Source organism: Fukomys damarensis, unplaced genomic scaffold (genome assembly GCF_012274545.1).
Source record: "Fukomys damarensis isolate Sample0158 unplaced genomic scaffold, DMR_v1.0_HiC HiC_scaffold_11, whole genome shotgun sequence".
NCBI classification, from domain to species: Eukaryota; Metazoa; Chordata; class Mammalia; order Rodentia; family Bathyergidae; genus Fukomys; species Fukomys damarensis.
This window is the reverse complement of record NW_022900923.1, coordinates 27,138,936-27,161,970: the sequence shown is the minus strand read 5'-3', so window position 1 is coordinate 27,161,970 and position 23,035 is coordinate 27,138,936. Positions and strand designations below refer to the sequence as shown.

The 23,035-nt window shown below is 43.4% G+C and overlaps 1 protein-coding gene across 1 annotated transcript in view; it reads left to right on the top strand.

Moving 5' to 3' along the window:
- The window catches only part of Niban1 (niban apoptosis regulator 1), an 86,992-nt gene extending 64,164 nt beyond the window's left edge, over window positions 1–22,828 (top strand). The window contains exons 7-14 of the mRNA XM_010631734.2: window positions 2,589–2,693; window positions 3,011–3,173; window positions 6,773–6,960; window positions 9,703–9,864; window positions 11,707–11,817; window positions 13,819–13,926; window positions 16,401–16,512; window positions 18,167–22,828. Of these exons, the coding sequence (XP_010630036.1) occupies window positions 2,589–2,693; window positions 3,011–3,173; window positions 6,773–6,960; window positions 9,703–9,864; window positions 11,707–11,817; window positions 13,819–13,926; window positions 16,401–16,512; window positions 18,167–19,335 (2,118 nt within the window). The 3' untranslated portion in view covers window positions 19,336–22,828. The remainder of the gene's footprint in view (window positions 1–2,588; window positions 2,694–3,010; window positions 3,174–6,772; window positions 6,961–9,702; window positions 9,865–11,706; window positions 11,818–13,818; window positions 13,927–16,400; window positions 16,513–18,166) is intronic.
- Window positions 22,829–23,035: the final 207 nt, after the last annotated feature.

The window sequence follows — 23,035 nt, the reverse complement described above, 5'->3', positions numbered from 1 at the left end:
GTCTTCCTTAATTCCCAAAGTATAATTTGAATTTTTTTGAAAAGTGAGAAGGAAGTCGATTATTTAAAATAAATATTATTTCAATTTCATAAACAGTTGTCTTAAGTGATTCTCCACTTTCCTGGCTGCTTCCAGTCCCAACACTGCTTTTGTCCTTTTGTAAATCTTTTTTTTCCCCAGCTTTAATTGAGTTTATTGGTACATTTTAGGGATACAGTACAGTTACATTTATTGTTGGGATCTTGTACCTCTACATGACAAGTCTTGATTCTCATTTTTTCCCCTTACCCCTGCCTTCTCTTCACCTCCTCCTCCCCTCCCCATCTTGTCCTTTTGTAAATCTTAATCCACAGCCTTCTGCCAAAATCTGAGCTGTTCTGACTCAGGGGCCAGCAGGGAAGATGGAAAGGCCAGTTCTCATAAATGAATGGACTCATAAAAAAAATGAATGGATTTGTAGAACAATGCTCAGATTTAAAAGTCATTGACCCAAGCAAAATTGATATTTGATTTTTTTTAAAAAACACCTTGCAAAGTTTAGACAGACCCTAATATTCTGTTTAACTTGCAAATATCCAAGTGTTCCAAAATATTTCTTTCTTTTTCCTTCATTACAAAAAAAGCTGTATCTAGATTTATTACACTTGATCTTAGCCAAAAGGCCAAGAAACGATGTATTTAGATTTATTAAAGGTAGTTTTCATAAACAGTCATAATATTTCCGGCAGAACATGGACCGACAGTTATCAATATCCAATAACTTTTAAACTCCTTTCCTCAGTAGACTGCAAAAAATCAGAAAGCCACTATAAAACTTAGTGAAGTCTTCACTTGACGCTGTGAACAGGGAGCACTTAGAGAGAGGGAAAGGTTAACGTTTCACCTTGAACAAGTTTAACAGCTTTTCACGAGCCAACCCTGGCTTTCAGGAAATAAAAGTGGCAGAATTATCCATCTGAAGACCCACTGTCCAGGAAAGGAGCCACTGCTCTTTTGAGGAATGTCATCTGAATCATATCCCTGGGAAGTCCAGATTGCCCGACATATTGGTAACTAGTGTTGTGGGGACAAGATCCAACAGGTCTCTGGGCTTAAGGAAGTTAACTCTATGCTGAAGGAACAGAGGGAGAAGAGAATGCAAACTAATTTTAGATTTTCCACACCACACAATGTTTGTGCCAAGGCGACTGTGTGAGTCATCGACAGGGAATCCCTCCTGCTGGGGGCTGAGAAATGATACTTCAAAACTAGAAGAAAAAGGTGTTTTCTTCCAGAGCCATCCAGCTTTGGAGATGTGTATCAGTGAAATATGTGCCTCTACTCTAAAACAATACTTTGTGTGCTAACAGCATAGCTTTAAAAAAAAGCAAAACAACATTCTGTTTTATAAAACAATAAAAATTAATATTTCAGTCCGCAGAAGTGTGCAGCCATTAAAATTGCACATATTCACTTGGGCTCTTCAGCACCTTCAGTTTTCTGTGTCTGGTCCTTTTTTTTTTTTGTACCAGGGATTGAACTTGGGTCCTTGTGCTTGTGAGGCAGGTGGCAGAACCACTGAGCTAAATCCCTGGCCTTTTTTGGCATCTCCGTTTTCTGTCACTTGCTCCTTCTCTTGCTAGCATTAGCTACTCATTTTTGCTGTTTGGGCGCCTTGTCTCTCTTCTCATCTGGGTCCTTTTTAGGCTTGGGCTGTGGTGCTGGAGCAACAGATTTAACTGACAACCTTGCAGATCTCTAAGGCTCGTCTTTCAGCTTGACTCTATCAAGTCTACCTCCTTTAGCATCCCCTTCAGACTTTCTCCTGGCCATAGTGGTGACAATGTGGGATGTAAATGCTGGACAGGAGGCAGGTTGTCTTCACCTTCTCTTCTATACACTGCTTTTTCCTTGCTTTTCTAAACACTCTAGAGTAGCGATGGTGAATCTTTTAGAGCTTTCTGTGGTATAAAACAGCATACTGCAGCATATGTGCCATAGGTTGGCTACCTCTGCTATTGAGGATGGAAATTGTGTTCAGTGAGAACAAATACACTTAGTCAGTGATGGGGTTTGAGGAACAATGATAGTTCCAGGGAATACTGACTGGGACCGAAGGCATCAAAACCAAGCTCGACTCTGCACAGTTTGCTAACAAAACCCTTATTCATTATTGAAACCTCCCCTTGTATCCTAAATGCACTAGGTCCTTCTAGTTTGAGTATGAAAAGTTTGAATTTGAAAGATTTGTTCTTTCCATTGGGGAGATAGCAGTGGGAAAATGTCAGCAGGTGTTTCTGTTCTTTGTGACTGTTTAAGAATGTTTACCCTCTACGATTATCTTAGATGAGATTTCTGTGGCCTCTGGACCAGAGTTAAATAACCAAATTAGGCTTGGGTGTAGCTTGGTGGCAGAGACCCTGGGTTTAATTTCCAACACACGCACACACACACACACACACACACACTCAAGCATGAACATGTACACACACAAAATTATGAATAGAGTTCAAGAAAGAGATGGCCATCATGAGATCTCTGGTTGGCCTGATCCTTATACTTAGCCACTGTCAGCTGACCAGACTTTGGGGTTCTCTTCCTCTCTCCAGGTCCTGAGTAACTTGGTGATGGAGGAGCTCCTGCCAACCCTTCAGACAGACCTGCTGCCTAAAATGAAGGGCAAGAAAAATGACAGAAAGAGGGCCTGGTTTGGTGTAAGTGGTGATGCTGCTTTCCAGCTGTGTGCTTCTCCAAGTGAACATTCCCTGCCCTATGGTTTTTAGAGCATTTGTTGTTGTTCCTGTTAAATAATTCCTTCTCCGGGTGGAGAAATGTCTGTATCAAGCCTGTTTAATCTCACTTACATAAGAACTAATCCAAACAGATGTGAACTTTGAAAGGAAAACTTGAGTGTGTGTGCCGTTTTGTTTATGTTCTGGGAGTCCCAGATGAGTCCCCCCTCTCCCTCCCCCCGACTATGTCAGGGACTTGCACACAGCCAGCCACGATTCACATGTGACTCCTGTTGCAGCTCCTGGAAGAAGCCTACAACCTGGTTCAGCAACAAGTTTCAGAAGGATTAAGTGCGTTGAAGGAGGAATGCAGAACCCTGACAAAGGGCCTGGAAGGAACAATTCGTTCAGACATGGATCAAATTGTGAATTCAAAGAACTTTTTAATTGGAAAGATCAAAGGTCAGTGGAGATAATCCATGCTCCTACTAACTAAAGAGGCTGTATATTTAAGGATCCATACATAGTTAGAATATAGCTGGTTCTCTGTATTTGTGGGTTCAACAAAGTGCAGATTGAGAATATGTAAAACATTGTACTGAACACATTCATATTTCTTATCATGATTCCCTAAATAATTCAGTATAGCAACCACTGTACATAGCATTGACATTGCATTAGGTATTATAAGTAATCTAGAGATGACTTAAAGTATATGAAAGATACAGTTGGATGTGCATAGTTTAAATGCAAGAGTGTAGTTGGACGATTGTGGCCTTCAGGCCAAATCTACCACTTGATTATGTAAATAATGTTTTGCTAGAACACAGCCACGCTCATTGATTTACATATTGTCTCTAGCTGCTTTTGTGCTATGACTTCAGAATAGAGAGCTTGGAACCTCAGTCTCAAACTTACCGATTGCAAAGTAAAAATATATTTACTATCTGGCTCTTGACCAAAAAACAAAGCAAAACAAGTTCGCCTATTCCCACTCAGGAGGCCTTGGGTGGCTTCAAAGGATCCTGTAGTGTAGGTGCTATGGTTTCCCTTTCTATGTAGGTTATTTCTATGTATAACCCAAAAAGTGCGCTAAACCTAATGTCACTTCAGAGGATGAGCATGAAGGCTCATCTGTGGTTGTTTATTAACTATCTTTTTAGACAGTCGTGCAAAGTTTATCACTCATTCACTCAATTAATAATGTTTACTAAGTGTCTTCTAAGCAGGGCGAGGGAGTGTTAGCTGTGCACTTAAGATCTACTCCTGCACTCCTAAAGCTTACAGTCCAACAGGAGATTGTCAGCTTGGTGAATTAATTTCTGCAGTTCAGATCCTTTCATAGTCCAACCCATCTTGCTCCAGGGCTCTTAAAACAGGTCCTCTGGAGAGGAGATTAGAGGAATAGCCACCGCAAGGGTGTGATGTCTGTGTCCATTCACGTGATGCCTTCCAAAGCCAGACATAGATTAACTTCAGAGTGCTTTCTGTTTCTTGTTATCCAGGTCTCATTACTCCATGAACAACTGATCTAGAATCGACTCTGTGTCAAAACACTCTGTAGAATTTAAACCCCCCAACACCATCTCCTGTGCCAAAATTCTGTTCTCCGGGGCCCAGCAGGGCCTAACTGTGTCCATTCTTGTGGCTGGAGTTAAGCCATTCTCTCTTGCTGAACTCTCTGTGCCTCTCAGGTATCCTCAGGCAATGGAAAAAGATTCTGCCCTGGACTATTAGTGACTTCCTGAAAGAGAGCTTGAGAGGAAGTAATGATCAAGTCTTTTCAACATGGGACTTCAGCAACACATTTTGACCAAGTCTGTGGTTCACTACCTTTAAAATAAGGAAGGGAACTAAAGGGTGCATTGACAGATTGCTTTGGATTTCAAAAAAACTTTGGGGGTTTTAAGTAGTGATCGCTTCATTTCCTCCCACATGACTCTCAGAAGCAAAGCCATTAAGCTCTATTCGTGCTGCTCTACAATTCATTCAGTAAGCATTTATTCTGCTTCTGTGGAGTATAAGGACTGCTAGCGTTCAAAGAAGACAACATTATTTTGCAAGTAGACGGGGATAGGAAGCAGGGCCACAGACACTGAGACAGGGGCGCACAGTGCTAAACGCAATACGCAAGATGGGAACAGAGGGCACAGTGGTTCCCATTCAGGACACAGGTTCCGTTGAGCTTCAGAAACCTGGATGAGCACCGCCAGTGAGAGTACTACTTTAGTTCTGGGTGATTAGAGAGAAAGATACTGCAACAGGTGCAGTAGGAGCTCTCAGGGTTCCCGAGTTGCCTCCGGAGCACCACATTCATTCTGAGCGCTTTGAAAATAGTGAGCTCTTACTGTAACCCCAAGAAGTAATTACTCTTACGGTCTCCATTTTGCAGCTAAGAAAACAGGCAGACATTTAGGAACTACCTGAGGTTCCAAAACTTGCGTGTGACAGAGTCAGGTTCAGTCCCGTCAGCCCCAGCTTTGGAGGCCGCATCTGTTTCTCACTGACAGCTGCCATCACTTCAGGAAGGCTCCCGGGTGAATGTGCCACAACCCTGCATTCATCACTGCAGCCTCTCTGTGCGCTTGAGAGCAGCAGGGAGTACACGTGTGGGACATGAGACCCATTCAGGCCGTAAGGAAACAGCTGCAGACTGCAGCGCAGGAAGCTGGTGCCGGTTCCAGGACGTCAGGCTGTCCCGATGGGTGATACTGGAAGGAGGCCGAGGACTTGAGCAGAGAATTTCCAAGCAGAGGGGGAGGAAAAAGTCGTGGGTAGAAGAACCTGAATGAAGGTGCAGAGAGGGGCAGGAGCACCCTGTGTGAACAGAGGCAGGGAGAGCAGGCAGGGAGGAACCTGCCCTCACCTGCCAAGTCCTCCACGCTGATCTTTGCCCACTCTGCAAGTGAGGTTGGCCAGCTCTGCTCAGTCACATGTACATTGCCGGTGTTCAGGATTACTCTGAAATTTTAATTAGATGCTTTTCAAGTGGTTGCTGTAGCAAAATTAATTAATGATTACTGTATTCTAGCAAACAATTTTGCTATCAAGCAAGTCATTTTTACAAGAGTCATAGATTGCTTTATATTTTATTAAAAGGACTTTAAAAATGATTCTATGACCTGTTTAATATTTACCACTCTGAATACATATGGTGTTGGTTATCTCAGATTCAGATTCTCAGATTCAGAAGCAGTAATCTGATTCTCCACAACTCTGACATATTTCTGCAAACCAAACTAAGAATGTGGCCATCCATCTGGCTGTAAGCAAGTTATTTTCTAGTATGAACTTAAAAATACACTTGTCCTGCTTTTGAAAACTAGGGTATGACTTTGGCCAAGTTACCTAGCACCCCCAGCCTTCTTTCGCTCCCATCTGTGAAGCAGAGGGCTTGGATGCCCAGTGAGTTTGTGCATCTCTCCTCCGTTCTGTGACACCGTGACACAGCTGCCGTCTCGTCCACAGAGCAGCCCAGCCTCCTCCACTGCAGCAGTGCTTCAGAGCCTGGCTAGTTAGGAGAATCCTCCTGCTCTGAAAACCAAGCAGATTTCCCATCCTCCCATGCACCGGGCAGGGCCTTTACTACACTTTTCAGCAAGTTAAAGGGTGGTGCTTTGCTCTGGAGAATGGAAATTATGTGGGCATTTTTTCATCTCTCTTTGTAAATTTTCTGTGCGCTGCACATTTTTGTCACTAGGCCTGTCATCCTCATGAGAAAAAATTTTGTTTTGTTTTGTTTTGTTTTGTTCTAACTGCAGATGAGGTGACAAACTGCATGGAATTTGGCTTCATTTTCCTCCCGAGAAAAGATTTACTTGTATTTTTAAGTCTCTTAGGGGAGATGGCTTTATAATGACCAGTTAGCTCTTAGAGGAATTATAACTTAATATGTTGTGTTTCTAGAGGACAGATTGTATGTATAGGATGATGGTGAATAGTGAATAGCGGATCGGTATCTTAGCTGCCGAATAGCTCTGGGCTCCACTGTTCAGCCTGGCCTGGCTTGGGTGCCTTCTGAGTGCAGATTTGCTCTGTATCACTTTGTTTTCTTATCTCAGCAATGGTGGCCCAGCCAGCGGAGAAAACCTGTGGGGAAAGTGTGCAACCATTCCTGGCATCCATTCTGGAGGAGCTCATGGGGCCCATGAGCTCAGGGTTCAGTGAAGTACGCTCACTTTTTGAAAAAGAAGTGGATGAACTCAGCCAGAGCTTTCAGACCACCAAGGACAGCATTCAGCTAAAGGAGGTGGGATTCAAAGCTGAGGAGCTGAAGCAAATGCGCTTTTAGGGCTCTTTTCCATGGTGCTTGGCCTGGATGACTCCCTCCCTCCTTCCTTCCCTGCTCCCTTCCTCCTTTCTTTTCTCCCTGCCTCTTCCCTCTGTCCCTTTTCCCTTTTCTCCTACCTTCCTTCCTTCTCTCTGCTGTTCCATCCATTCGACTACCTCATTTACTTATCCATCCATCCACTTAATTTTCTTTATTAATGGTTTTCAAATTTCAAAAATAATATGTTTGTACAAGTAAAGCAATATACTCAGTATGACATACATATGTGTGTGTGTGTGTGTGTGTGTGTGTGCAAAATTAATCACCATTGCTGATACCCTTTAGTTCTAGTCCACCCCAACTCAAATCCAGTGAATCAGACATTCTGGGGGTGGGGCCTTGGAGTATGTTTTAACCAGACCTCTAAAAGGTATGGCACCCTCAAGATTGAGAATCACTGGCACAAGATGTTCCAGCTCGGCAGCTTGGCCTTTATACCTGACACATCAAAACGAACATCCCCGCGAAGCCAGGACGTCGTAGCACCAGATACTTGGCTCTTTTCCTTCTTTCCCTCCTCCCCTCCCCATTCCTTCCTTCCTGATAGCCCTAAAAATGAATTTTTTTCTTTTAATCAATACCTAATAATTGCATATAATTTTGGTACATCATGTGGTAATGCAGTGGGTAATGACCAAATTGAACTAATTAACATTTTAAATTCCTTAAACACCATTTCTTTATGATAAATCTTTAAGCTCTTCTAGTTCTTTATAAAAATATAATAGTTGTAGACTATAGTTGCCCTTCTGTCCTATGCCTTTCTTATTTCTTAATGGCTATATATACATGTATAATTATACAAAATCAAGATCATTTCATAAATGCTTTGAGGTTTTCTACTGCAGCTTATTTGTTCTTAGCTTGCCTTTACTCCCCCTACTTTCTTAACACCAACTACCTCCCCTGGAATCACCAACATCTTCAACCTTCATATCATTTTGTGCTTTCTTCATTGTATATATAGTAATACACACACATGCACACAAACACACACACTTATAGGCTATTTTCTTACATTGTTTGCATTGAGAAAAACAGGTTGTATTTTATATATTATTCTGCTTATCAGTTTTTTAAAAAAATACCTCATGATACTATTTCCAAGGTATCAGTTCTAGGTCTAAATCATTCTTTGTGGTGGCCACAGAGCATCATGGAAGCATCATGACGCGTTCAACCATACATTCTTATGTCCCGATGCTTTTATTTCTGTAGGATAGATTCTTATGTTGAGAGGTATTATTTTTCATGTTTGCAAATGTATCCATTGCATTTCAGGAATAGGATTTACATTTTACATCCCACTAATTGTGTGTGGCTGAGACTTTCTCCTCCATACCAACATTAATGATAAGTGTCACCCTTTGGCCACCTGAAAGGAGCAAAGTGGCAAATCTATTTTTCCCATCCTGCCTACTTAATTGCCATTTTTAAATGACACATTCCTTATCGTTTGACAACGGGGAAATTCTGGAGTGTGCTTTTGATCATTAATTTTATTTCTTTGGACCCTTCCATAATTCACTTCTTAAAGGGAATGATTTTCTCTCTTAAAGTACTTTCTAGAACGGGCCCTTTTAACATTTCCGTCTGTCAGTGCACCCTCTCTTACTCTCACTCACTTGGCCTTTCTCCTGGTTCCCCCAGAGCCTCTTCTCAGGAACTTTCTGTCTTCTTCTTCCCTACCCACTCTCCTTTTCATTTTAACCCCCATAGTCAGTGTTTGAAAAATAGTATAAAATAAACTTAGAAAATAGAATGCCTGGGCTGGGGGTTTACTTCAGTGGCACCGCGCCTGCCTCCTAAGCACAAGGTCCTGAGTTTGATCCCTGGTACCAAAAATGAAGAAAGCGAGAGGATAGAATGCCTTCTGTTGCAATAACATCCAACGTTGTGTTGGAGTCTATTGCCAGCACGTGACTTCAGCAGATGATCATTAATCCGCGGCCTTGTTGGTTAAGTTATCAATGGTGTAAACTGAGTGGGAAGGGACCCTGACTTTTAAGACCTCTGCCCCCCCATCCACTAGCACCGCGAAGCAGCCTCTAACAGCAGATGGAAACCTTGTGCTCACTGACAACCTCAGAAGAGTGGGGAGCCCTGGCTTTTCGCCCAGAGTCTGGGAGTCCAGGCAGCGTCCTAACCTCCTTGACTTTGGTTGAGTGGATGTCACTCTTTTTTGTTTGTTTGTTTGTTTGTTTGTGTTTTTGGTACTGGGGATCGAACTCAGGCCCTTGCACTTGCGAGGCAGGCGGTGGAACCACGGAGCCAAATCCGGGACTCGAATGTCACTCTTTAAAGGAGCTTTGGAGTCTCATGGGCCAACGGCAGTTCTGTACCTAGTTTGTGAGCTCTGAAGCAGGAGCCCTGAGTCCACTGAGAACGTTAGAAGACTGGACAGCCCCCACAGCTAGTGCACCCCGTGTCTCCCTGTCACTTGGCTGGTCCTTCCATGGGTTTCTGTCACCGTAATGGAGTTGTCTTGGTGACCCACTGAAGGAGAAAAATAACCCAACTGCAGATGTCATGGGTGTGGTGCTCCAAGTAGTGATTCTGATGACATATGTGTGACTATTTCGAACTTACGTGTCGTGTCATATATAGGAATATGACTTCTCCATCTAGAAGTATTTATTGTTTCCCTTCATCACATTGCAGCATCTGGACCAGCTTATGAATCTGCCACTAGATTCTGTGAAGATGGAACCTTGCTACACTAAGGTCAACCTGCTTCAAGAGGGCCTGCAGGATCTCAAGAGCCGCTTCAGATTCCCACACGTTGACCTGGTGGTCCAGAGGACACAGAACTACATGCAGGAGGTGGGAGCGGCAGGGCGCGCACGCTGCATGAGGGCGAGAGAGGGGGCGCCCGCTCCTGGCAGAGGAGGCAGGGTCTGGGTGCTTCCGGGAAGTGAGGCGCACTTCTCTGCCCTTCTAGCTGCTTTTGTCTTTCTTCCGTGTTGATGAACATCACAGAGAAGAGATGTCTGTTGGCGAGATAAAGTAGCACTGATTGATAATTATTTAGTTGACGCATCAGTGCTTTTTAACCTTGGCTGCACATTAGAATCACCTGGCATACTGATGCTTACGGCTCATCCCCAGTGATTCTGAATAGATGTGTGAATGTGTGTGTATATTTGTATTTTGTTATGAGTGCATATTGGTATGCACACACGAATGGGTTTCACATTAGCAGATTTGTATATGTATAAACATAGTCAGATAATTTTCCCCGTCACTGCTCTTGTCCTCCACCTCTGCATTGTTCCCTTCTTCCCAAATAGTTCTTGTATTTTCATGCCACCCCTCTCCCCTTTTAAAGATTCCACATTTGAGAGAAAATATGTGGCATATTCTTTCTGAAGCTGGCATATTTTACTTAACACAATGATCTCTGGTTCCGCTTTTGAAACCCCACCCCCATTCCTGTTACTTCTAATATGCAGCCAGGATTGAGAACCACTGGCTTAAATTACTGTAATTCCCTAACCTAGTTAAGAATCAACCAACCAGTCAGTCCCAGCTTCCTATTTGAATTTGGGTTCTCTTGATAGGTTGCTTCTCCCCGTCTCCCAAGGAATTTTTTCTCCAGGAACAATAATGAATACCACAGACTCTTTCCATGTTAGAGTGTTTCATCGATAGAGCAAGGGTATGGTCAGACTCAATCTGTTGCGATCATAGATGCTCTAGAGGGAGCTCACTGTGGGCTGACACTGTCCGATCCCATCCCAGGGATCAATACTGAGATAGATTCTTAGATTAATTCATGACAGTGTTGTAAGCGCTGTGATAAAGCTTTGTGTTGAATGCTTTGAGATTGGCCACCGGCTTGGAAAGAAAAGAAATTTTTTTCTTTAAAACTTATAGCAGGACTAAGCAATGTATCTTATTGTCCAACCTCTGAGTTACAAGAAACTAAAGGTAACAAGGAACAAATTGGGCAGAAGTTTAAGGGCTAGGGATTTAGCTCAGTGGCACTGTACCTGCCTCATAAGCACAAGATCCTGAGTTTGATCCCTGGTATGAAAAAAAAAGAAGAAGAAAAAAAAGAAATTTAACAGCAGTTCCTGTGGTAATAGTGGGCCCTGGAGAAAGAGATGACAGGCACAACTGCAGACCATAAGATCTCTGAACCCACTCCGTTTTCTGGCCCATGGGCAGCCACTACCACCAATTCCTGACCTGCCTGGCTTCCCAGCCTTGCAGAGAAAAAAGGGATATTAGGTGGTGGGGTGGAAGGAACCTGGGCTGGGGATGCTGCTGAGGTTTATGTCCCCCTAAATGTGGACGTGCTGCCAAAACGGTCGGAGAAGCTCCCACCTCATCTCTTTAATCTGTGGCTGCAGCGTCAGAGGACGGAGGTGGGGAATGACCTCGGGAGATGATGTATTTTCCATCCCAGGGTCCTGGGTTTCCCATTTGTGGATGAGGGAAGGAGATGAGAAAGGGACTGCACACACATGCATGTGTGGCTGGGGCTTCCTGGCCTCTTAGTGATCCCGTGGTGACCACAGGACTGTTCATCTCCTAATCCAGGTGGTGGGACGAGGGCCTATGTCACCCCCAGAGCAGAGCCTGAGGACTCTCGATGGCTCATCTGAGCGAGGCCAGGCAGACCTCAGGCTGATGGTGGGGTTTCTGTGTTTCGATTTCCAGCTAATGGAGAATGCAGTGTTCACTTTCGAGCAGTTGCTCTTCCCGCATCTCCAGGGAGAGGCCTCCAGAACTGCTGCTGCCATTGAGAAGGTGAAGCTCCGAGTCCTGAAGGTAAAACTGCTGGCTCATCTGTGGGCAGAACGAATAAGAATGTGACCCCCGTTTGTTTTGATAAATGCAGAATACCCTACTCTCCCTTTTACTTGTCCTCCTCTCCAAATGACTTCATTTTGCAGCGGTTTCCCCAGCCTGACTCTCATACCTGTTCCGCCATCTAGTGGCTACTTTAGGGACCACAGATTCTTAGCACTGTTGCCCACATTTGGAAGGACAGGGCCCAGTTTACTTTTATAACAATTGGGCTTGACAAACGTTTGTTGGCTGTGCATTCCAAGCTTTATGACAGGTATGGCTTGACCTATAAAAATAGACAAGGCACAGCCTCTCTCTTCAAAGAGTTTGCAGTATAATAACTCTAAACTGGCCAACATTTTAAGAAAAAAATCAAAACATCAAGGCCAAGGAAATAACCCAAAGAAAAGATAACTGTCATATGAAATTGCTCTTAATTCACTAGGATCTTGTACATACTGGTAAAGTAAAAAATGTTTAAATCTACCAGGTTTCAGTTGATCTTCACAAGAATTTGTGAGATGGTTAGAATGTATCCCGATGAGGAAATGGATCCTCTGAAAGTTTACTCAAGCTCAACAGGCTAGTCATGATGATCTTAGAGTTAAAACTCTCCTTTCATATAGTTTACTAATATTTTTATTGCCGCCTGCCTGTCCTAAATAATGGTTTGGAACAGATGATCAAAGTCCCACACAGCCCAGGGTTGTCCCTGAATTTCATACCTAATCTTGATGCTTCACACCCAGGCAGAACTCTGGTAAGCAGATTATTCAGACAAAAAGCAACAATTATGGTCACACAAATAGTAACGGATGAATAATTGAGCTGAAATAAAAGACAGTACCACTGCCAAGTATTTCAGCAGACAGAAAGAGAGGAAGAAAGCAAGTAGAAAGGTGCCCACATCTCAGGACCTTGAGTTTGAGAAGGACTTCAGGCGCCTCTATTTCAACTTCATCTCCAGTGTTAAGCAGGTTCCTGCCAGAGGTGGTTTGACCAATGGTTGGACACTTCCAGTGCCAGGATACTTTCTACCTCTGAGAATAGCCCATTCCTTTTCTGGACATTTGACTGTAAGAACATGCTCTCTTCAGGCCGGGCATTTAACTCGGTGGTGCCACATCTGCTTCGCCAGTGCAAGGTCCTGAGTTTGATCCCCAGTCCTGAAAAAGGGAGGGTGGATTTTTGGAAAGAACATGCTCTCTTACTTTAGACCAATGTTCTTGCCACTGGTAATTCCACTTTCATTCTTTGTTCATAGTCTTTTCCCACCCACATAATACCATTTGATAGATTGAACAGAGCTATAATTTTGCCTTAAGTTAGTATCTCCAGTATAAATGACCTCACATGACTAACCAACCATTCATTTGGCCCGATTGTTCTGCTTACATGCCTGACATTGTTCTCCATATGCCTGTCTGTGAACCCCTTGAAGTGACATCTAAATTCAAACTCTGGCCTCCAGTTTCGGATGTTTAATGCACATCAGAGCAAACCATCATTTTTCCTGTTCTAGACGTTAAATTTCTTCGGTTAGGTTAATAGGTCACAGTGTTAATGTATTTCAGAGCCAGCGCTTTCTTACCTTGCAGAAATCATTACAACTCATTGCCTCTTCTTAGAAGACTATGAGTGATAGGTGATTGCGGCTCCATGGGCCTGCCCAGAAAGAGTGATGAAAAACAAATTCACTCCCAGGTTCTATCTCCAACTTCTTTCTAACCCAAATACCACTTCTCTATTTTGATCTTGCCTCAGTTTCCATATCTGCAGGAGGGGAGAGTGAGGTGAGTCATTGTGTCACATCCTATGCCTGGAGTGAGCAGGATTTAGATAGATCTCTGAAACCTTGAAAATGCAAGACTTCAGAAATTAGAAGGAAAGGGGAGATGACATGGGTGGCTGGGTTTTTTATTTAAGTGGATGTTGACACATTGTGATGCCTCTACTTAGCACATGTTTCTCTGTTGACAGCAATATGATTATGACAGCAGCACCATCCGGAAGAAGATTTTTCAGGAGGCACTGGTTCAAATCACGCTTCCCACTATGCAGAAGGCATTGGCATCCACATGCAAACCAGTAAGAGGATGGGTTGCTCCAAAGAGTTGTTCTTTTGCTGTGCTGTACTTGCAAACAGCAGGCAGATTAGACCAGGGAGGGATTGCAGAACTCTTTTGGAAGTGGTCAGAGAGTAAATATTTTAAGCTTTATGGTCCATATTATTTCTGTTTGCAATCACTCAACTCCACTGTTACAGCACAGAAGTAGCCAGATATGATACACAGACAAAATCGTTCAATAAACTTTACTTGCAAAAATAAGAAGCTGCTAGGATCTGCCAAGCCCCGGACCAGGATCTGAACTGCAGCCAAGCTAATGGTGACATAGAACACCCAAGGAGACTGGGAGTTCCCCACTGTAGTATAACTCGTGCATCCACTCCTCTGACACTGGACCTTACATATAGAAAGATTTTAAGTAACACGACTACAGAAAGATACTTGTCCTGTCATATCCAATAGTGTTTACTTACTGAAACTAATGGCATCAGGCATGCGGGGCCGTGATTGTGAAAGTGTGTTGTAGTCTGCAGGGCGGTGTGGTCCTGAGTAGAACCAGGAGGCTGATTGAAGTCTCAAGATCCACCCTCAGGATCTCAATTTAACTGATCCAGAGAATTAAACATATGACACAGTTCAATCAGTTCAACATAGAAGACCTATTTTGTAAGGCGGGGCACATAACAATATAAACATTCCTTAATTATATCTTCCTGAAGAATTCTTTAGCTGGTTAAAAACTTAAAGGGCTTCTATTCCAAAAACATGCATTAAAATAAACTAAAACGTGTACTAAAATGTATCTGTATGATCCAGACACTGGGCCAGCCATTTTTGTTCTGGAGCTTGCAGCGTAGAGGCAGAAGACAAGCACAGAACTTTCTAGAGCCAGGCTTTCACCCAGTCTTGAGAGATGAATGGCAGTCAAGGAAATAAGGACCAAGAAGGGAAGAAGAAAGGAGGTTCCAGGCATGATCCTGTGCCCCTCATTTAACAGGGAAAAAGAGGTTCAGAGCAGCGACGTGGCTCATGCAGGGTCCGATGGAGAGAGTCCTGGTAGTGTCGTCTCCTGGGCTGTGTTTCTTCTGTGTCCGGGCATCAGTGCCGTCTCATAAACCCTCCGGGGTCACTGAGGTTCACGCCCTTTGACTTTCCTCTCCGTGGGTATAAATGAAACCTATTTATAAATGGAATTTGCTGGTAATGCAGTACAACCCTGGGCCTCAGCGCCTCCACGTCTTAGCACTGAAATTATCTGAGGGTGGCAGCTTCTGATCACGTGCCAGACAATCTGTCTATTCAGCGAAAAGAATCAAGTCCCACTGCTAAGTTTCTGGATCTCCCAGGGCCATTAGGTGCAAGGATGACTGGGTTAATCTTAGGGATATGATTTGATACATTTTGATCCCTGCCCTATTATGTGGATAACAAGCAAACCATTTGGAAATCCTTAGAAGCAGGGAAAGCTAAAGGATTTTGCAGCATGCCTGGCTATCTTAGAAGAAACAAAGAAGCATCATTGTCAGAGGGAAAAGAGAATGCTAGATAAGAATATTTGACTAGAAACTCTCTAATCAGAAAAAGGACCACATTCTAATAAGATTAAACATACATCAATCTCGTGACTCAGCAACCTCACTTTTAGAAATATACCCTTGATAAATAAGTCCTTAAGTCCAAAAAAATAACTTTTATAAACACGTTCATAACAAATATGTTCATAATGGTAAAAAAGTGGAAAAATCTCAGTGCCAAAGGAGTATGGGTAAACAATTTTAATTTTTCCATATAGCAAATGCTGTTTATCAATAAAAAGAAGAGAGCTACTGATATAGATGGCAACTAGGGAAAAATCTGAAAAGTAAACACAAGAGTATGATTGGTTTTTCTGATGTTCTTGAATAGCAAAAGCTTATCTACCATGGCAGCTGTCAGATCGCTGCTTATCTCTTAGAGAGCTGTGGACTAGAAGGGAGTTTTGGGAGCCTTGGGGTTATATAAGTGTCCTTCATCCTGATCTGGGTTATAGTTACACGGGTATCATTGTATATTTAACATCACTGAGCTGTTCCTTCAAAACCTGTGTGTTTCCCTGTATATAACTCACACCTTGGTAAAGTACTTTGGCATTATATTTTTTAAAAAAGGACACACTTTGGTTAAAAGGAGTCAGACCTACTGACAAGGCCTTGAGATAGCCAAAGTTTCTTCTGTCTTTTCCCTTCAAATGTATAAGGAAAGGAAGCGGAACCACCCAGGGCTGAATGTCACCCTATCATGGCCAGCTATGGATATATCAAGGTCATATGTGGTTCTTGACACAGTCAAGCTGAACTGCCGTATTTGAGCATCTCTGGCCTATGGACTAACATCACCCTCCTCACTAACCCACTGAGGAGGGGACCACTAGTGGGAACTGTCCTTTCCCCCTCTCCTCTGAGGACAGGCATCTCATGCCTTTTCTTCTTTATCTTCTTATCTCTTGTTCTCCAGGAGCTTCAGAAATATGAGCAGTTCATTTTTGCAGATCATACCAATATGATCCACGTTGAAAATGTCTATGAAGAGATTTTATATCAGATTCTCCTTGATGAAACTCTGAAAGGTAAGTTTGCCTGGTGCTGGAGGGGCTCCCCATGAAGGGAGCACCCCTGAAATGGAACTCGGGAAGGCTGTGAAGTAAGAGAGGAAAAGAGGAAGTCAGCATTGGTGTGCAGGGAGACATTTAGGAGAGGGAAGAAAAGGAAGGATGCCAACCTTGACTGGATGGATGTTCATGATTTGGTACACACCATGCCACTCCTTTAGATGCTATTTCCTGAAAGGATCAATGCAGGCTCTGAGGTGGGAATGTCAAGCCTCCTTTTGTACCTGAGAAAACTACAGTTTAGAGGGAGTAAATTTAAGGTGTCTCATGTAGGGCTGTCGTCCTTTGTTGAGAAGGCAGAATGAAGACACAGACAGAACTGTGCTCTTATGCACAGGCTCATGACCCCTCCTAGGGCCAGGCAGAAATGTCTTCCACAGAAGGGCCTGAGCTCTGTTCTCTCAGCAAACTCCTTACTTCCATTTGGCCAGTCATAAAAAGACACAGGGGTATAACTATGCCCTGCAGGCCTTGTGAGGATATTCGCACCCAGTGTGCTGTGGAATCTGGCTTTGCCTGGGGTTGGAATGTGAATAGGAAGACAGATTAAAATGTGCTGAAAAGGGCCACCACCAAGCTGTGGGCCTGCAACCTTTCTGGGCTCCACGGAGGAGGTCTTGCCTATCACCCAAAGGCCTCCATAGGGACAACTGGCCAAGCACAAGCCCCACATCACATAACTAATCATAGGGATCCAAGAGCTACAGAATGCAATAGAATCATCATGGCATCTGCACAAAGAGAAGCCAAGTCAAGGCCTCGCCAGCCCACCATGGAGACCTTTGGGTGACTGAAGACTTCTTTCCTCCAGACATCTTACCGTCCTCTCTGAGAAAACTGTCGTACTATATTGACATTGTTAGAACAGGAAAATCTACTTCTAGCTGCTGAAAGATTATGCTGCATACACGAATCTGTGTTGACTCCGATATGAACGGCTTCGCCCAGTATGTGGTGGTGTTGAGCACCACAGTCCTGCAGAGCCGTCCTTAGCCAGACACCCGTTGTCAAAAATGGAGGCTGTTTTTGGTGTTACTGTCTTTGTGGTTCTTAAGGCCTTTGAGGCTGAGGTACCTGCACACATATCTTCATTTTGGACAGCACAGGCTAATAAACCTCTTTCAGCTGCACTGTCAGGACTGAGAACCTATTACACATCAGGACTGTGCGAGGAGAAAGAATAGTAAAGGGTCTGCCCCTGTCCTAAATGTGTTCCAGTCTATGTGAACAAACTGAACTTCATCTACTAGAATCTAAGAAAATGTCACAGGGGGCTTGAGTGATATGCATGGTACTGTTATAGACTTTATAGGTAAAGGCCATCTTTTATTCACCTCTGGCTTCTCAGCGTCAGTCCTATATTAGATCAAATGTTTGCTGTTTGAGTAAACGAAGGAATGAACCTATCAAGGTTCAGAGTCTGGAAAGAGTTTTCAGGCTTTTGTTATGAGAAAAGGCTACCTAGAAGGGGGTGGATATAAGCCCGATCTTAAAGTTGAAAATTTGGATAGCCAAAGAGGCTGATGGGGAGTCTGGCTTCTGGTTAAAATTTAAAAACCCTGGTTGTCCAAGCAGTCTTAATATCGAGTTTTTGTGTTCTGTTATTTTTCAGTGATACAGGAGGCTGCCATCCTGAAAAAGCACAATTTATTTGAAGACAACATGGCCTTGCCTAGTGAAAGTGTGTCCAGCTTAACAGATCTAAAACCCGCCATTGGATCAAACCAGGCCAGCCCTGCCAGGATGGTGTCTGCCACTCTGGCTGGAGCTCCAGATAGTGAGACCCCAAGTAACGAAGTGTTCCAAGAGTCAGAGGAAAAGCAGCAGCTGGGGGATCCCACTTTATTGGCCAAACAAGAAAGCCCTTCTTTCCTTGAGCCCAGCTCTGCCCTAGGTGGGGAGGGGCAGGCAACTGTCTCAAGTACTGATGACCCTGCTGTGACTCCTATGGCTGAGGAAGACACGGAAGAAACCCCGGGTGTACGCTCAGAATTGGGAAGGGCCACCAAGAACGAAGAACCCGCCCGTGAAAAGCCAGGCTCCACGTCTGCCTCAGGATCCTTGAAGGAGCTCAGAGAGCTGTTGGTGGTGACTGCTGAAGAGCCAGTGGAGTCTGCTGCGGTGATTGAAAAAGACACAGAGGAGGAGGCACTTATTCTTCAAGAAAATGAAAAAGAAGAGGAAAAAACCCAAATCAACACAGAGGCCGAGCAGGCAGCTGCCCCCCAGGAGGATAGCTGTGAAGAAAGTGAAGTCAGTGAGAGGAAGGCCCAGTCTCCTCCTCCAGACGCTGAGGCCCCCGGGGTAGACCCGGGGACACTCCCTGAGGTGAGCAGCCCTGCTTCTCAGCCAGCCTGTGACGGGCTCACCAGAGATCTCATCGAGGACGCCAGCTGCCCAGGCCTCACAGCCGAGCCAGCAGAGGCCACAGAACCCCGCGAGGAGGAGCTGGCAGTGAGGGCTGCCACACCGGGTGCCCATGAAGAAGAGGCCACTGGGAGCGCTGCAGAGGGCCAGGCCATGCGGCAAGAAGGTTGCACTTTCCATTCTGACCCCGTTTGCCCCGGGGAGAGTCAGCTTCCTGAGGAACAAGAAGTGATGGGAGGGAAGAGCGTCGCCACACCAGCTGTGACCAGCGTGGACACTGAGGCAGGGAAGCCTGGGTGTCAGTGGGTGGTCGAGAGTGCTCCAAACACAGATGTCCTAGATTCACTTCAAGATGATGTGAAGGAGGGAGAAGTTTGCCAGGAGAGCTCCCCAGAGCAGCCCTCGGAGGAGTGAGAGGCACAGTTTGGCAAGTCTTTCTTTGAACAGATTCAAAGGGTTGTGGTTATGGGTATATGTGGGAATCGCATGTGAGTTATCTGAAAAATTATGAAATATTTCTTTAAGTTGAATAATAAAGCCAAAGGAAATGCACACAGGCTACCAGCACAGAGGCCAACCTTTGTGGAATCGAACTGCTCCACCTTGACTTTCTGCTTTAGCATTTTCATAGGAATCACAAAGGCACTGGAGTGTTGGGGTGAGGCTGAAGGGGCCAAGAGGGGCAGCAGTGTTGCCACAGAGGCCGAAAGCAGCAGGAGCCCAGTTCTCTATACTCCACACCTTTGGGCGGTACAGTTTTCTACCACACTTTAAGGATTTTTAACTTTTAGTAAGAATGCAAAAGTATACTGTAATTTCAGCCTTACTATTTACTCTGTCAACTTCCCCGCCCTTAAGGGCTCAGCATTTGTCCCTCCACAGGCTGCAAGGTCACCAGTCACAGTCACCCCTCCTGTGTGCAGCACTGGTGCTCAGTGGTAGGTCTCAGGAGACGCTGAGCAGGAACAAAGGAAGGAAGATTGTAGTCTATGGGACTGTATGAGCCTGTTACTAATTCTGCTATCGGTTTCTTGTTAACTAATTGTGTTGATTTTTATCAATTAGCCACTTTTTAAGGAAATTCAGATGAGGCAAGGAAATTGTATTGGCAAGCATAAGCCTGAGAGCATTCCAAATTAGCTTTAGACTGTGCAAAGAGCGCAGCTAAATTACCAAGCTTAAAGCTACAATTAAACAACCATTATTTGAACAGCTACTGCATGCCACACACTGTTAGGTATAATAATAATAATAATAATAATAATAATAATAATAATAATAATAAAGGTGATTTGTCTTGTATAAGTTAAAAGGCCCATGAGAATTTAGTCTAGAAGAAGAAATCATGCCAATTTTCAAACATGATAGCTTTCTCTTTTTCCATTCAAACAATCCTGGGTTATTCTAGGATGGGGAATGAATGAACCCAAAAGCATAGATCACCAAGTTACAAATGTCACCAGAATTAGAAATCATTTGTTTGGTCGTTCAGCACATTAATTGAATCCCTGTTAGGTACCAACCACTGGTGATACCCTGTATGAGAAGGGCGCTATTCTTTTCTTTCTGAAAGGAACAGAAAGAAATGTATCTTCTAAATGGATAGTGAACTATAACTGTTAATATTAAAAATGGAGTGGACTTACTTGCACAAATCTACAAAAAAGATTGTTCTGTTCTTCTTTAGAAAAATACTAGATTATTCCCTAAGAGTTTGTTTACTGTATCTCGAAGCTTCCTTCAACAATTTCAGTATTACATTCCAAAATATTACATAAGGGCTTGTTTTGATTATCACCAAGTACATTTAATACATCAAGCACATCAGTTCTTTAGAGAATTTGTTCTCTAGAGTTCAGCCATTTAATCGGGAAATAAAATATTTCCTCCCATGATCTCAAGAAGAATGTCTTGGATATCTAAGTCATAAAGGATTAATAATAGGATCAGTATAGTTTCATATTGAAGAACCTTAACTTTTCTTAGTGTTTGGACCCTGAGGTGCTTGAGGGATCCCATCATAATTAAGGAAGGTAGAGATCATTTCTCCCTTGGTTGCTGCTCAGCCAGTACACACTCACATCCTGGCATTTACCGTGGTGTATTGAAATTATGTTTACTTCCTGACCCTCCTAGAAGGTCCTCTCGTCAAAGGACTGAAATTCAGCCTTAGTCATAATTTGTGCTTTCTGCTGAAACTCTACATCCTTGAGTTATGGCTTCCTGCCCGGCAAGTAACTTTAATATCCCCAGTGTGTAACACTGGAACTGGTGCAGGAGGTGCTCAGGAAATGCAGGATCTGAACACCTGGCACACTGCTATGCAGGGGCTACCTGCAGCTTGCTGTTAGGCAGGGAGATGGTTTCATTTAGGCTTTCTGCCCTTGTTGAATCTTCCCTTAAATAAAGTTCAGAGTCCAAAAGACAAATGGCCAGATGGCCAGAGGCACTGCCCAGCAAGACAGGCAGCCAAAGAAGCAGTCTCCAGCCCCACAAGGCCTGCTCTTCTCTCTGGGAGAACTGTGGATACGTGGAGCCCCAGCTCAGGCCAGCCCTACCCCAGAGCATTCCCAGCCTCCTCCCTTTGCTCGCCTCAAGGCTTCTTGCATTCCAGGAGCCCTTCCAATCCTAAGAGAGTTCATTTCACTGCATTAGATGGATGAACATTAGTACCTTTCCTTTGTCCATCCTGAAACTAGGCACTAAGTAGCAGAACATGTTGGAAAACACAATCAAGAACTTTTGCTAGATATATTTCACAAAAACAAGCGCTTTCATATGAGCAGGACTATTGTTACATTTGAAAATGGAATAGAAACTGAAGTGCATTGAAATATTCTATATCTGTGTTACTATGCTGAAGGGGTAACTTCATGTTATCACGCCTTTGCCTTATTTCTCATACAGATCTGTGTGTTTTGCTTTAGTGGTTTCCAGGCGAGCAAGGCCATTATGATTTGAAATGGGCAGCATGAAAAGTCGCTGTGCTCTGCTCTGGGGATCTCTGCTATGGGCAAAGCCTTCAGACATGCATAAAACCTCAAGATATGCTTAGAAAAAAAAATGACTTTAAACCAAGCTGTGTTATTACTGGCCTTTCACAAAGAAAGAATATTTTCCTTAAAAAAATGGTTTCTCAAGTTTTCCTGTTTTGCTTGGAGCAGACAGTAGTACCTTGCAGTATGCACAGTAAACTCTCTCACTTTTTAAAAACTATTTTGGAGATTGAGGATAAGATTCCATTTTATCGAAAAGCTTTGTGAAGAGGCTGTATGTGGGGCTGGGGATGTAGCTCCTGGCACCAAGCCTGTGCAAGGTCCTGAGTTCAATCCCTGGTACAAAAATAAAAGAGGCTATATGTGAAGAACTGAAGATCTTTAGGTATGATACTCTACATCTTATTAAAGAATTCACAAGTCTGGTTTTGTAATTCTCCAGATGACAGGCAGTGATTTCAGAGGGTTTTTACCATTCCTTCAGAGAGAAAAAAAAAAGTGATTTTTAATTCATTAGAAAAAGTGCTCAATGGCCAGTGGTTCTGGCTTAGTATTAGAGCACTTGCCTGGCATGTATAAATCCTTTATTTCAGACAGGCATCAGTGATATGTGCTACATAACAATTTTAATATGAGGAAGAGAAGGACATCCCTGACTCAAAAAATAATAGTTACACTGAATAAAAAAGTTGGCAACATGTGTTTCTACTTTCCCATAAACATATGGGTTTCGGGGTTTTCTTTCTGAAGTCTGCAACTTTAAAATTTAAAAAAAAAATCTACATTGTTTTTACAATGGTTTAATTTTTATGGTCACTATACAAAACACATAAACTTAGAATACTTTGTAACCATGTATTTACTCTGCCAAATGCCTATATTCCAATAAAATGCTCACCTTAAAGAGCTGTCCAGATGTCATTTACTTGGATGGAACTGGCTTTATTTTTTAAGCAAATGTCATACTCACGCTGGAAGGAACAGTACTTGGAAATGAAAAGGTGAGTCACTCTTGATGTATTAGGGAACGTCTACTTTACTTTTGTCAGGAAGGAACTTGCAAGGGAGCCACTTGGTGTCAGGTGAAATTATGCTTTTATAATGCATGTAAGTATTTT